This window comes from Trachypithecus francoisi, unplaced genomic scaffold (genome assembly GCF_009764315.1).
Source record: "Trachypithecus francoisi isolate TF-2019V2 unplaced genomic scaffold, Tfra_2.0 Lachesis_group14, whole genome shotgun sequence".
Taxonomy (NCBI): Eukaryota; Metazoa; Chordata; class Mammalia; order Primates; family Cercopithecidae; genus Trachypithecus; species Trachypithecus francoisi.
Genome location: NW_022681459.1, coordinates 24,162,181 through 24,176,302, shown reverse-complemented (window position 1 = coordinate 24,176,302; position 14,122 = coordinate 24,162,181). Strand labels below are relative to the sequence as shown.

General features: G+C 49.8%; 1 protein-coding gene and 1 long non-coding RNA gene across 2 annotated transcripts; one reads left to right on the top strand and one right to left on the bottom strand.

Moving 5' to 3' along the window:
* Positions 1 to 100: 100 nt before the first annotated feature.
* RIPPLY3 (ripply transcriptional repressor 3) lies at positions 101 to 13,820 on the bottom strand. The gene is made up of 4 exons (XM_033232441.1): positions 13,314 to 13,820; positions 11,997 to 12,063; positions 6,216 to 6,283; positions 101 to 892 (listed from the first exon to the last, which is right to left on the bottom strand). The coding sequence occupies exons 1-4, from the start codon at positions 13,415 to 13,417 to the stop codon at positions 670 to 672; spliced, it is 462 nt and encodes a 153-aa protein (XP_033088332.1). The 5' UTR covers positions 13,418 to 13,820; the 3' UTR covers positions 101 to 669.
* On the top strand, positions 735 to 3,423 carry LOC117095762. Its single transcript, XR_004442163.1, has 3 exons — positions 735 to 858; positions 955 to 1,099; positions 2,944 to 3,423. It is a non-coding gene; the product is annotated as an uncharacterized LOC117095762 (long non-coding RNA).
* Positions 13,821 to 14,122: the final 302 nt, after the last annotated feature.

The window sequence follows — 14,122 nt, the reverse complement described above, 5'->3', positions numbered from 1 at the left end:
CCAAGAGGCGGAGGTTGCAGTGAGCCGAGATTGTGCCACTGTACTCCAGCCTGGGCAACAAGAGCAAAACTCTGTCACAAAACCAAACCAAACCAAACCTTTTTTTTTTCAAAATGCTACTAAGCAACTGCATCTGCCCTTGGATGATAGATTAAAATGGGGTTTAATATCTAAATTGTTTTTACAAAAGCAGAAAGAGCTAAGTAATGAGTCTCAGTTTAAGTAGGAGGTGGAGTGGGTGACTAGGAAGAATCCGTTACCTGATCAGCGAGTGACAATGCTTGAAGGAACTGTGAAAATGGGCTCTACCAGATAACAACTCTGTTGACACAGACCTTCTCTTTGTCCTAGAATCCTCTCTCAAAGGTATGCATGAGTGCACCAGAAACGAATCGCCAGGAGAAAGAAAAGTAAAAGCTGACTCTCTGCCCTGAGTAGTGTGCGGGCCAGGGGCTGCCCGAGAAGTCTCCAGCCTCTGTACACTCAGCAGGGATGCGCAGTGTCCTGGCTCGGGTGTCCCCAAGAGAATGTTGGGGCAGGTCCCGGAGCAGGGCCCAGGAGACAGAGACAGACTCATTTGGATGAGGAGCACTCGCCGCCCCTTGAGGAGTCGCCGTGAGGGAGCAGACCCTCCCCCCAGGGGTCACCCCCTCCTGAGGATCGCTGCCCTCAGTTGATGCCCTGGTCTCTGCCTTTTTCCTGCAGACCTCCCGCCTCCTGGGGCGGAAGATGGAGGGGCGGGGGTCCTTCCTCTGGCTCTTCAGCTTCTGAAGCAGACTCAGTGGACTCATCGTCATAGAAGGCAATCGTGGCTTGCACTGGGAAACTGGCCAGCACTTGCTCCCCGGAGCTCTGCAGGTATTCTTGACGCTTTGACATGGGTAAACAGACTCTAGTATTTAAGAAACAAATACACCATTAATCAACCTGAACCTCGTCCTCAACCCCTTCTAGAGGATGCTTTTTCCCAGAAGCAGAGAACTCCCCAGTCTTCCTCTCTGGTCTTTGCCTTCACAACACACAGAATTTAAGCCATCAGAACAGAGAACTGTAGGCACCTATTGGAGGGACCTGGTGATAAACCTATCCCAGTTCACAAGTGAGTTATAATCTGACCCAGCCAGTCAATTTAGACAGTCGCAAGGAAAAGGGTGTGCTTCAAGGAAGGTAAAAGGCAACTGAAAACATTGAATTCTAAGATTAGGAGGCTCACTCTGATCAAACAGGGGACTTGACTCTTCTTGGATAATTGATGTCCTACTTAGGTGAACCCCACTCTCCCACCCCACCCTCTGTCCCCTGCAGCATGGGAAATGCTGTAACCCCTTGGGTTCTGGAGGAAATTTACTCTGACATCTCTGAAACCCTGGTCTAGAGAAGCAGCTAAGTTTTCCAGATGTTGCCATAGAGAAATTGGAGGCACAAGTCCCTTGCTCTGCCAGAATAAAAAAGATGTGCTGAGGAAAAAAGGAAATAAAAGAAAGAGAAAGAAAAAAGAAAGTGCTTAAGTATGTAAAATTTGGAACCCCTAAATTTCAGGTTTTTATAGAATTTTGGATTTGCTCATACATGGCAAGTATTAAGATATCCCCTCCCCATAATCTTTTTTTTTTTTTTTTGGGACGGAGTCTCGCTCTGCCGCCCAGGCTGGAGTGTAGTGGCGCAATCTCGGCTCACTGCAACTTCCACCTCCTGAGTTCAGTGATTCTCCTGTCTCAGCCTCCCGAGTAGCTGAGATTACAGGCACCCACCACCACGCCTGGCTAGTTTTTGTATTTAGTAGAGACGGGGTTTCACCATGTTGGTCAGGCTGGTCTCGAACTCCTGATCTCAAATGATTTGCCCAACTCGGCCTCCCGAAATGCTGCGATTACAAGCGTGGGTCACCACTCCCGGCCATAATCTCTTATCCTTTACTTATTTCCTTTCTTCTTTGTTTTTGAGAAAGGGTCTCACTCTGCCACCCAGGCTGGAGTACAGTGGGGCAATCATAGCTCACTACAGCCTTGAACTCCTGAGCTCAAGCATCTCCCGCCTGAGCCTCCTTAGTAGCTGAGACTACTGGTACATGCCACCACGTCCAGCTAATTCTTTATATTTTTCTCTTTTTTTTTTTTTTTTGAGACGGAGTCTCGCTCTGTCACCCGGACTGGAGTGCAGTGGCCAGATCTCAGCTCACTGCAAGCTCTGCCTCCTGGGTTTACGCCATTCTCCTGCCTCAGCCTCCCGAGTAGCTGGGACTACAGGCGCCCGCCACCTCGCCCGGCTAGTTTTTGTATTTTTAGTAGAGACGGGGTTTCAGCGTATTAGCCAGGATGGTCTCGATCTCCTGACCTCGTGATCCGCCCGTCTCGGCCTCCCAAAGTGCTGGGATTACAGGCTTGAGCCACCGCGCCCGGCCTTTTTCTCTTTTTTTTTGAGACGGAGTCTCGCTCTGTTGCCCAGGCTGGAGTGCAGTAGTGCAATCTCCACTCACTGCAAGCTCCGCCTCCCGGGTTCACACCATTCTCCTGCCTCAGCCTCCCGAGTAGCTGGGACTACAGGTGCCCACCACCGCACCTGGCTAATTTTTGTATTTTTTTAATAGAGACAGGGTTTCACCGTGTTAGCCAGGATGGTCTCGATCTCCTGACCTCGTGATCCGCCCTTCTCGGCCTCCCAAAGTGCTGTGATTACAGGCGTGAGCCACCGCGCCCGGCCTATATTTTTCATAGAGACAGGGTTTAGCCATATTGCCCAGGCTGGTCTGTCACTCCTGAACTCAAGTGATCCTCCTGCCTCAGCCTCCCAAAGTATGAGATTACAGGTGTGAACCACCATGCCTCGACCTGCTTTTCATTCATTAATTTATTTGCATTTTTCTCTGTAGTCCTCTGAGGAAGTAAGTTTGTCAATTCATCACTGCTTACTTCAAAGCTGATTTCAATATCCTTTTTTTTTCAGATAGAAGAGAAAAGGGAGAGAGAAAACACCCTTCTATAAATAATGGATGATAGTTTTTTACTTCATAAGATATCCAATAGACTGGTGGTTCTTGACCTCCAGGGGACATCTGGCAATGTCTGGAGACGTTTTTGATTGTCAGAACTGAGGGGAAGCTACTGATATTTAGTGAGTAGAGGTCAGGAATACTGGTAAACACCCTACGAGGCCCAGGCTAGCTCCCACCATGAAGAATTATCAAGCACAAAGTGCCAACGGTGCTAAGGTTGAGAAATTCTGCAACAGACAGAATGTATATATTCATCTAAGACAGAAATATGAGCATAGTTCCATTTTTAGCCATGTTTACAATTAGGTATTTATACTGAAGTATTCACAGGTGAATTCCTAACATGTCTGAGATTTGCTTTAAAATATGCTGGGGTGGGACACAGTGGCTCATTGGCTCATATCTGTAATCTCAGCAGTTTGGAAGGCCAAAGCAGGAGGATCAATTGAGCCCAGGAGTTCGAGACCAGCCTGGGCAACATGGCAAAACCCTGTGTCCGAAAAATACACACACAAAAAAACAAAAAATTAACTGGGTGTGGTGGTGTGCACTTGTAGTCCCAGCCACTCCAGAGGCTGAGATGGGAGCCTGGGGAGGTGGAGGCTGCAGTGAGCTGCGATGACACCACTGCACTCCAGCCTGGGCAACAGAGCAAGACCCTATCTCAAAATAAAATAAATAAAATAAAATATGCTAACAACAACAACATAGTTGCGGGTGATGAATATGATCAGCTCAGACCGTTGATAACTATTGAGGCCGGTGATGGGTACATGGGGTTCACTGTACTATTCGCTCCACTTTTGTGTATGTCTGAAATTTTCTGTAGTAAAAATATAAAGTGAAATTGTATATCCAGTGTGCAATGCATGGCTGCAGCTCATGCTTTGTCAGTCACGGCATTGTCAACCAATCAAAAACAGGGTGGCCGGGCACAGTGGCTCACGCCTGTAATCACAGCACTTTGGAAGTCCAAGGCGGGTGGATTACCTGACATCAAGAGTTCAAGACCAGCCTGGCCAACATGGTGAAACCCCATCTCTATTAAAAATACAAAAATTAGCCAGGCATGGTAGCACCTGTAGTCCCAGCTACTCCAGAGGCTGAGGCAGAAAAATCACTTGAACCTGGAAGGCAGAGGTTGCAGTGACCAAGATCATACCATTACACTCCAGCCTGGGTGACAGAGCGAGACCCTGTGTCAAACACAAACAACAACAAAACAAAAACGGGAGCAGCAGCAGTGTGTCTGTGAGGCCGGCTGTGGGTAGGTGGTGCGACTGGATGCCTGCAGGGCATGAAGCAGGGTGGTGACTCTCAATCCTGGCTGCACATTAAGACCCCCTGGGGAGTCTGTAAAAATACAAGCCAGGTGCAGTGGCTCACGCCTGTAATCTCAGCACTTTAGGAGGCCAAGGTGGGTGGATCACCTGAGGTCAGGAGTTTGAGACCAGCCTGGCCAACATGGTGAGACCCCATCTCTACTAAATATACAAAAAAAAAAAAAAAAAATTAGCCGGGCAGGGCGGCACACACCTGTAATTCTAGCTACTTGGGAGGCTGAGACAAGAGAATCACTTGAATCTGGGAGGTGGAGTTGCAGTTGAGCCGCGATCGCACCACTGCACTCCAGCCTGAGCAACAGAGTGAGACTTCATCTCAAAACAAACAAACAAGCAAACAAACTCGATGCCTGGGTCTTTCCCTAGAACAAGTGAATCAAAGCGCCTGGGAGAACCACCCAGGCATCTGTATTTTTAAAAGCTCCACTAGTAATTCTATGAGGATTGAAAACCATTGGTGTGGCCAGTACCTGTGGCTCATGCCTGTAATCCCAACACTTTGGGAAGCCTAGGGAAGAGGATAGCTTGAGCCCAGGAGTTCAAGACCAGTCTGGGCAATATAGTGAGACCTTGTCTCTACAAAAAATTACAAAATTAGCAGAGCATGGTGGCACATACCTGTGGTCCCAGCCACTTAGGAGAGTGAAGTGGGAGGATCGTTTAAGCCCAGGAGGCAGGGGTTGCAGTGAGCTGAGATTGTACCACTGCACTCCAACCTGGATGACAGAGTGAGACGTCAGAAGAGAAAAGAAAACTATTGGTGTAAGGCATACAAGGAAAGCTTCCTTCTAACCAGTCTGAGGGGTCTGAGCTTCATGCCTACACATGAGCGTCTTTGGGTTGTATTCAGCTTTCCAGTCTTATAGAGTAACAAGGCAAAGGCACCTGGAGGAGTGGAGGCGGCCCAGGCAAGGTTAATTTTAGTAAAGGAGATCGAGAAAGACAGAGAATAAGAGAGAGAATAAGAGAATAAGACAGAGAGACAGGCAGAAATCCTAAACATGAGCCACTTGTCTAAAACGGACAGAGTGTAGATGGATACAGCAGTGAGAATTCTGGTCACCACCAGGACCACGACACACACTTCAGAGGCAGGAGGAAAAGGCGCTCTCAAAGGTGCTTGGCACCCACTGTGCCAGAGCCAACCATTTACTCAACACAGAGATTTTTTTTTTTTTTTGGAGACAGAGTTTTGCTCTTGTCACCCAGGCTGGTGTACAATGGTGCGATCTCAGCTCACTGCAACCTCCACCTCCCAGGTTCAAGTGATTCTCCTGCCTCAGCCTCCCAAGCAGCTGGGATTACAGGCACCTGCCACCATGCCCAGCTAATTTTTTGTATTTTTAGTAGAGATGGGGTTTCACCATGTTGGTCAGTCTGGTCTCGAACTCCTGACCTCAGGTGATCCACCCACCTCAGCCTCCCAATGTGCTGGGATTACAGGCATAAGCCACCATGCCCACCCTCAACATACAGATTTTGAAGGTCGACTTTACAATAGACAGTACACTAGCTTATATCCTGGTAGGACAATAGAAATATACCTCAATATCTAAGTTTTTATAAATGCATATACAATTCATATGCAATTATATAAATACAATACAAGGCATAATATGTAATGAGAAGTAGAAATAAAAGGTATAGAGAAAAGAGAGAGGCCAACTGCACTTTGCAGAAAACACTGAATGGATGAATACATGAATGGATTCCAGAAATCCAACAAAATATCCTTGGTATAAGGAAACTAAACAATACCAAAGAATATATTGAATTATTTTCCACTTTGTTGAAAATCTATGTGGTTTAAGACACTAAAGTGTATTAACGCCTATATTAAAAGGAAATTACAGATTACTTATTGTGAAGTCATATATTACCTTACAGGATGCTGAAACCCAAAGGCTCCCTTTGATCCAAAAGTGTGTTGGTCAGCCCTAGGTTCAAGCTGTAACGACAGACACATACAAACACAGAGACAGTGCAGGAGCATTGGAAGGTGACATCCTGAGGTTTTAAACCACAGAATGTAAGTCGCCTGCAATTGTACATATCAATATCAATTTTAGAGCATTTAGACACCTTATCAGTATTTGATAAGCCTGTGTTCCTGTTACTGCGGCCCAAAATGTCCCAGGCACTATGAAGAATTCCAATGAAAGGAGTCAGACACAGTGCCTCGGTCCAGCATTTTACCATCTAATGGACAGAAACTCACATGTGTGCAAATAACCATGCTACAGAGCATCACATGGCGAGATACCCATGATTCTAAGCATGAAGGAAGATCAGGAACGGGCTCATGGAGGGCCTCGCAGAGACATCTGTGGCATGTGGATTTGCAATTCTAAGACTACTTTGGCAGAGGAGAGCATCAAATTCAGAGTGGCAGTACTGGGCACAGTAGCTCATGCCTGTAATACCAGCACTTTGGGAGGCTGAGGCAGGTGGATTACCTGAGGTTGGGAGTTCGAGACCAGCCTGACCAACATGGTGAAACCCTGTCTCTACTAAAAATACAAAATTTAGCTGGGCGTGGACGTGGTGGCGCATGCCTGTAATCCCAGCTACTCAGGAGGCTGAGGCACAAGAATCACTTGAACCTGGGAGGCGGAGGTTACAGTGAACCAAGATCCTGCCACTGCACTCCAGCCTGGACGACAGAGCGAGACTCCGTCTCTAAAAAAAAAAAAAAATTCAGAGTGGCAGGAAAACAGAGGGCACAGGTGGGGAGCGGTGAGGAGCTTGGTGTGGTACAAGTGAGACACTGTGATGGGTAAAGGGCTCAAATGGTGACGACATTTGCCTTGAATACCCACTGTTGAGTTTAGGTTTGACTCTGGATACAGGAACTGAAGGTGGATTTTTGAGTCAGGGAGTCCAACTATCAGATCCGTATTTCAAGGAGAGCCGTGGTCGCAGGGAGCTATGCACAGATGAGGCTGATGTAGAAAGGGCTTGGAGGAACCAGTCTTGGCAATTGATGGTAAAGAGCTTCTGGATGAGGGCAGGATGGGAACTCAGGCTGGGTGCTGTGGCTCACTCCTGTAATCGCAGCACTTTGGGAAGCCCAGGTGGGCAGATCACTTGAGGTCAAGAGTTCAAGACTAGCCTAGCCAACACGGTGAAGCCCCGTCTCTACTAAAAAATACAAAATTAGCCAGGTGTGGTGGCACATGACTGTAATCCTAGCTACTCAGGAGGCTAAGGCAGGAGAATCACTTGAACCCAGGAGGCGGAAGTTGTAGTGAGCCAAGATTGTGCCATTGCACTCTGGCCTGGGCAACAAGAGCGAAACTCCGTCTCAAAAAATATAAAAAAAAGAGAGATCGAGACCATCTTGGCCAACATGGTGAAGCCCCATCTCTACTAAAAATACCAAAAAAATTAGCTGGGCATGGTGGCGTGTGCCTGTAGTCCCAAGCTACTCAGGAGGCTGAGGCAGGAGAATCATTTGAACCTGGGAAGCAGAGGTTGCAGTGAGCTGAGATCACACCACTGCACTTCAGCCTGGCAACACAGTGAGACTCCGTCTCAAAAATAAATAAATAAATTTATAAAGAGCTGAAATGGCCTGGAGCGGTGCAGCAGAAAACCCAAATCTTCAGATTCCAGAGTTCAATTGGAACCAGATGAGGAACAGGACAAAACTTACTATGGCCTGACAAGGAAGGACTTTGACACCGTGAATCTCCACGCCATTCCATCCTGCAGGGACGCTGGGGCGGGGGGCGGAGGCAATGTGCACATGACATTCACAAGCAAATTAGCCTGTAAGGGGCCTCTGCAGACATTACATTTTACCAGCCATATTTTCTTTCTTTTTTTTTTTTTTGAGATGGAGTCTCACTCTGCTCACCCAGGCTGGAGTGCAGTGGCGTGATCTTGGCTCACTGCAACCTCCACCTCTCAGATTCAAGCGATTCCCCTGCCTCAGCCTCCCTAGTAGCTGGGACTACAGGCACCCACCACCACGCCCAGCTAATTTTTTGTATTTTTAGTAGAGACGGGGTTTCACCATGTTTCGATCTCCTGACCGTGATCCTCCCACCTCGGCCTTCCAAATTGCTGGGATTACAGGTGTGAGCCACTGTGCCCAGCCCCAGCCATATTTTCATAATTCACTGTGATGAGCTAAGAAAGTGACGAGGCTCTTTGGAACAAAATCTTTTCCATAAAGTTGTTCACTCTTTGGGGGATACAGGAAGCTGCTTCTTTGTTAAGCTCTGTTCGTAATTATAAAACATTCCTAATTCCTCAGGCTTACTTTATGGCCACAAGCAATCCTGCCCTGCTAACGGCTATTCGGCGCCCTGCGATCAGACAGGGCCTAACTCAGCAGTGGCAGGTGTCAGAGAAAGAATAGCTTCTGTAAATTGTCCAGTTCTAACTGGACCCTGTTAAAACATTCGGCACACCTTTATCCACTTTAAAAACTTTACTCCACAAACATATGCAGCTTTAAAAGTTTTATGCCAGGCAGGGTGCAGCGGCTCATGCCTGTAATTGCCAGCACTTTGGGAGGCGGAGGCGGGCAGATCACTATCTGAGGTCAGGAGTTCCATACCAGCCTGGCCAACATAGTGAAACCCGGTCCCTACTAAAAATACAAAAATTAGCTGGGCATGGTGGCGCACTCTTGTAATCCCAGCTACTTGGAGGCTGAGGCAGGAGAATCGCTTGAACCGGGAGGCGGAGGTTGCAGTGAGCTGAGATTGCACCACTGCATTCCAGCCTGGGAGACAGAGCGAGACTCTGCCTCAAAAAAAAAGAAAAAAAAGAAGTATACCACAAATATCCTGATTGTTTTCCAAAAGGATCCTTTGTTCAGTGAGGGAAATGTCTAAATATTCACATCTTATAATGAAATGCGAGAACAGAAATGTGCACAAGGCAAGCACTGTGTTTAAGGTATGTGCCAGTGTGTTTTCCTATGAGCCTGAGGACCGACAGGTGCAGAGAGGCTTTCAGTGGGGGTCAGCCCTTTCCTCCCCGTTTGAGTCTCTGACTGGCCTAGGGCTAAGGTGTGGGAGCCTGGCAGATAGGACAGGCCCAGGAGAACAAACAGTCCCTGATGTTTTCCAGGAAACTGCCTCCCTGGCAGTGCCCGCAAGTGGCCAGGAGGGAAACGCAACAGAGATCAAAAAAGGTGCAGGTAGGGGAGGGAGATAGGGCCCTAGGGGGTGTAGGGGCATGAAGTGGGTGAGGGTGACCCTGCTGCTCAGAGCACAGGGCCTTGAGGCCTTCCTTCTACTTGAGGATTTTTTGGGGTTTTTTTGTTGTTGTCATTTTTGTTTTTGAGACAGGGTCTCATTCTGTCGCCCACACTGGACTGCAGTGTCTCCAGTTCAGCTCACTGCAACCTCTGCCTACCAGGTTCAAGCGATCCTCCTGTCTCAGCCTCCCGAGTAGCTGGGATTATAGGCGCAGGCCACCACCACCTGGCTAACTTTTGTATTTTTAGTGGAGACGCGGTTTCACCATGTTCGTCAGGTTAAACTCCTGACCTCAGATGATCCGAACGCCTGGGCCTCCCAAAGTGCCGAGATTACAGGGGTGAGCCACGCGCCTGGCCTACTTGAGGTTTTATTCTAGTTTTGCGTTGCTTGCCAGGAGCCCTGGTACAGGTCACCAGGCGTTAGCACTCCTCACCGCCACTCCAGCCAATGGCATTTTTGAGAAATACAGAAGAGGGCTTGGGAGCTGGGGAATTATCCTGCTTTGTCGGGCGAGGGGGCTGTTGAGCAAGAAGCGTTCCTTCCCCGCGCTAGGCAGCTCTAGTAGCTGGGCTGCAGGCAACCCAGCGCGGTGCACAGTACCAGAGCACAGACTGGCGCTGGCCGCTCTGAGCAACCAGTTGGGCCCTGCAAAGAGAGTACCCCGGGTTGGGGGAGGGGCGTGGCGGGCTCTACAGCCCCCACATCCGTGGACAGAACTACTTCAGCGTGACAGACTACCTGCCGATCAGTGAAAAAGTTACTAAAGTTCAACATTTCTCTGCAAGTAAATTTGTCTCACAGATGTCCTTATCATAACAGAAAACAAAACCCAAAACCATCCGTCTTACTTAGGAAGCGTGCTATCGTATTTTTATTCTTGCAAACAACTAATAGGTTCCACATCCATTTCATTTAAAAGAAAACTGGATAATTGTAAACATCTGTATTTTCACACAAGCACCTTTAAATTTTATGTTTAAGAACTAAGTTTGAATGCAAAAGAAGGAATTATTTTACATTATTTAGATTTTATATGTATAAAAAATTGGGGACTAAAAATCATATCTCTTGTTAATTGATTTATCTGCTTCCTTCTTTGAAGTAAATTAAAATTCCCAATATTCAGATTAATTTAATAAAGTGGTGCAAATATCAAAATACGGTGGTCTGTTTTCCCACACTCAAGTTTTTTTTTTTTTTTTTTTTTTTTTAGTAGAGGCGGGGTTTCACAGTGTTAGCCAGGATGGTCTCCATCTCCTGACCTCGTAATCCGCCCGTCTCGGCCTCCCAAAGTGCTGGGATTACAGGCTTGAGCCACCGCGCCCGGCCTTCAAGTTTTTTTTTTTACCACATTACAAATAACTGCACGTTAGGCCACATAACACGTGTTATGTAAGTTAAATACATTGTCTTTCCCAGCCTAATTCTTCAGTGTTTTAAGAGTCATCAAAAAAATTTAAATAAAAGTCATCAATTTATATTTTAAAATATAACAAAGGAAAGGTAAATTCTATGAAAGCAAGTCATTACATCAGTAAGTATAAAGCAACTGAGTTACCGATGCAGAGTAACAAAAGAATGGTCGAGGTAATTAATCTTGCCCACAAAGCCCTCTGCTTGAGTGTATTTGCTCAGACAACATGAGATACCCCAGGAGTGCTTGACGGGGCTGAAAGTGCTTCAAAAAGGGCCAGACGCTGGATGGGGGGGCTTTTAACAGCAACTCTGGGCACCTCAGACGGGGCTCAGTCCTATTTGCTCTGTGGCACCGGCCCAACGCTAATGGTGCACTCAGCTTTTCTTTAAGGCAAGGGATAGTGGCAGCCTTCTCCCCTCCCCTCCCGACCTGTTGCTTTGCAGAAGAAACCCCAACACGGAGGACATCCCTTATAATTCCCATGAAACGACTGTGGTTTTTTTTTTTTTTTTTTTTTTTGAGATGAGCCTTGCTCTGTCGCCCACACTGGAGTGCAGTGGCGCGATCTCGGCTCCCTGTAACCTCCGCCTCCCGGATTCTAATGATTCTCCCGCCTCAGCCTCCAGAGTAGCTGGGATGACAGGTGTGCACCACCATGCCCGGCTAATTTTTGTATTTTTAGTAGAGATAGGGTTTCGCCACGAACTCCTGACCTCAGGTTATCCCTCGGCCTCCCAAAATGCTGAGATTACAGGCCCGAGCCACTGCGCCCGGCCTATGACTATGCTTTTATAGTGGGTTTGCTTTTATAGGAAGGAGAAGCTACCAGGAGCCCAATCTATAATGCGACTCAGGTCTGATTAACACGTTACACATTCAGGTTCCGACTCCCAGACCCCGAGGCGCTCCTGGGTTAGACGGCCAAGGGAGGTCCCTGCGCAGGAGGGACATGGTCCCTTTATTTTGAAAGACGGTGCCACTTTCTGGCTGGAGGGGTAACCTACAACGCCCGTACTGAACCTTACCGGCCTTCCCGTTCTGGTCAGCTCAGCATCTCCAGGTGTCTGGATCCAAGGTCGCCAGGGCGCGGGGCTGGAACGGCAAGCGCCAGGAAAGAGTGAACCCTGGGCACTTCTGCTGCCTTCACACTATGCCATGAGAGTTAAGGCACTCTTATTTCCAGTGCCTGCCTGAAAAGGAGGCACCAGACCCCCCCAGGAACTTTCCCTCAAGTTCTCAGGGCTGTGGATAAATTACTGTCATTTGTGTTTTTTTCTCTCCTGCTACGTCCCCAGTTCTCTGCCTCCAGTTAAGCTTTGATAATGGAAGTCCGGAATCTCACACAATTATCCGGGAACCCATTAGTTGAGAGATTTCTCTCCCTGCAAATCCTGGCTGAATTATTCAATTCGGGGTTCCCCAACTATAGCTGGCGACTTTGTCCCCGGTTAATTTCAATCACCCCACCTCGGTCACTGAAGGAGCTTGATTCTACAGAGATGATTTTACAGAGTTGTAGGATGAAAAACAAACAAACAAAAAAAGAGGGCTGGGCGCGGTGGCTCACGCCTCTAATTCCAGCACTTTGGGAGGCCGAGGTTAGCGGATCACTCGAGGTCAGGAGTTTGGCCAACATGGCGAAACCCCGTCTCTGCTAAAAATACAAAAATTAGAGGGGCGTGGTGATAGGCGCCTGTAATCCCAGTTACACAGGAGCCTGAGGCAGGAGAATCCCTTGAACCCGGGAGGCGGAGGTTCCCGTGAGCAAGATCACGCCACTGCACTCCAGCCTCGGTGACACAGTGAGACCCTGTCTCAAAAAAAAAAAAAAAGAGGGAATATTTCTCCTGCCTGGCTACCTCGCCCACCCGGCCTACCCGGTCCCTTCCCTACCTCCCTGGCTAATCTGATTTCCTACAACGTTACTGTCTTTAAAAGGGCTGGAGCCCAGGGACAGCGAACGCTGAGACTCCAACCCAGGGACAACAGAAACGGCTACCAAGAAAGTGGCAAAGTGAGAGACTGCCTTTCCTGCCCGAGACTTCAGTGTCCCCGGCCGGCGAATTGAGATCTCCTCTACACGGAAGCGTCGGCCCCTTTCCTGGCCAGCTGCATCCTGGGCCTCTGCACTTCAGAGCTGTGCGTTGGAACCGGGAGAACTGAGAGCCCCTCCCGGGAACCCGGCTGCCGGCTCAGGAGCTTGCTTGGCGTCGCCGTCGAGCTCGGGAGCTCTGCTGTGGATCCGGGGTTCAGCGGCGCCCCAGCCTCCCGCTCGCTGCGCTCCCCGCACCGCCACCGCGCGCACCTCTCCGTGCGTCCACCGGACGCGGGGCCACCCTCACCTCTCCGGCCCGCGCGGTGGCGGAGGCCTCCAGGGAGCGTCCCCGGGACAGTGACAGCCGCGCCCCCGCGCCTTCCGGGCTCCGGCCGCCGCCTCGGACTCCATGGTGCCGGCGGAGCCCGCGCCCCCTGCTGCGGCGCCGGACTCCGTGCGCGCCTAGATCCACTCGGACTAGTGCGCTCACCTACTCGCGCGCCAGGTTTAAAAACCGGGGCGGGGCGGGGCGGGCAACCGCGGGGAGGGGGAAGGACCCGAGGAGCTCCGGGAAGGGTGCTGAGGGGTCCGCAGAGTGCGGAGGGAAAGCCCGGGGCGGAGGAGCGGAGAGGTCCAGAGAAGTTCCGGGAGGGGACCAGGGAGCCGGGGATGGGGAGGGGACGAGAAAAGCTCAAGGAGGTGGCGCCGGGTGTCAAAGAGGCGAGTCCGGCAGGCCCGGGCAAGGGTGGGGACGGGACAAAGAAAAGCCGGGGAGGGTGCACCAGGGAAGGGGTGACCAAAGGAGGGAGGTACCAGGGATTGGGGCCACGGGCTCGGGCTGGAGACAGCGGGAAGTGACCCAAGAACGCGGGAGAGGAAAGCGAGGCCCGCGGGCGAGGGGCGTTTCCGTCGGGCGGACTCCCTCGGGGACTCGGGGGACCCGCGCTCACCCGCTGGGCTTCCCCTGCCGGATGTGGGATGTGAGGAGTCCCGGCTTCTCCGTCCCTCTGTGGTCCCCGCGGCCTCCGGCTTTGGTCCTGTGCAAGCATCAGGTTCCCTGGGTTTCCGGAGAATCTCGCTTCCACCGCCTTAGAGCGGCAGCGGTGCTTGGGGGAC

Coding starts and splice junctions, on each gene's coding strand:
- RIPPLY3 (XM_033232441.1), bottom strand. CDS start 13,417: ATGGAGTCCGAGGCGGCGGCCGGAGCCCGGAAGGCGCGGGGGCGCGGC. Junction 6,284..11,996: donor TGACCAGAACGGGAAGGCCG/GTAAGGTTCAGT, acceptor CTGTCGTTACAG/CTTGAACCTAGGGCTGACCA. Junction 893..6,215: donor GGGTTTCAGCATCCTGTAAG/GTAATATATGAC, acceptor CTTAAATACTAG/AGTCTGTTTACCCATGTCAA.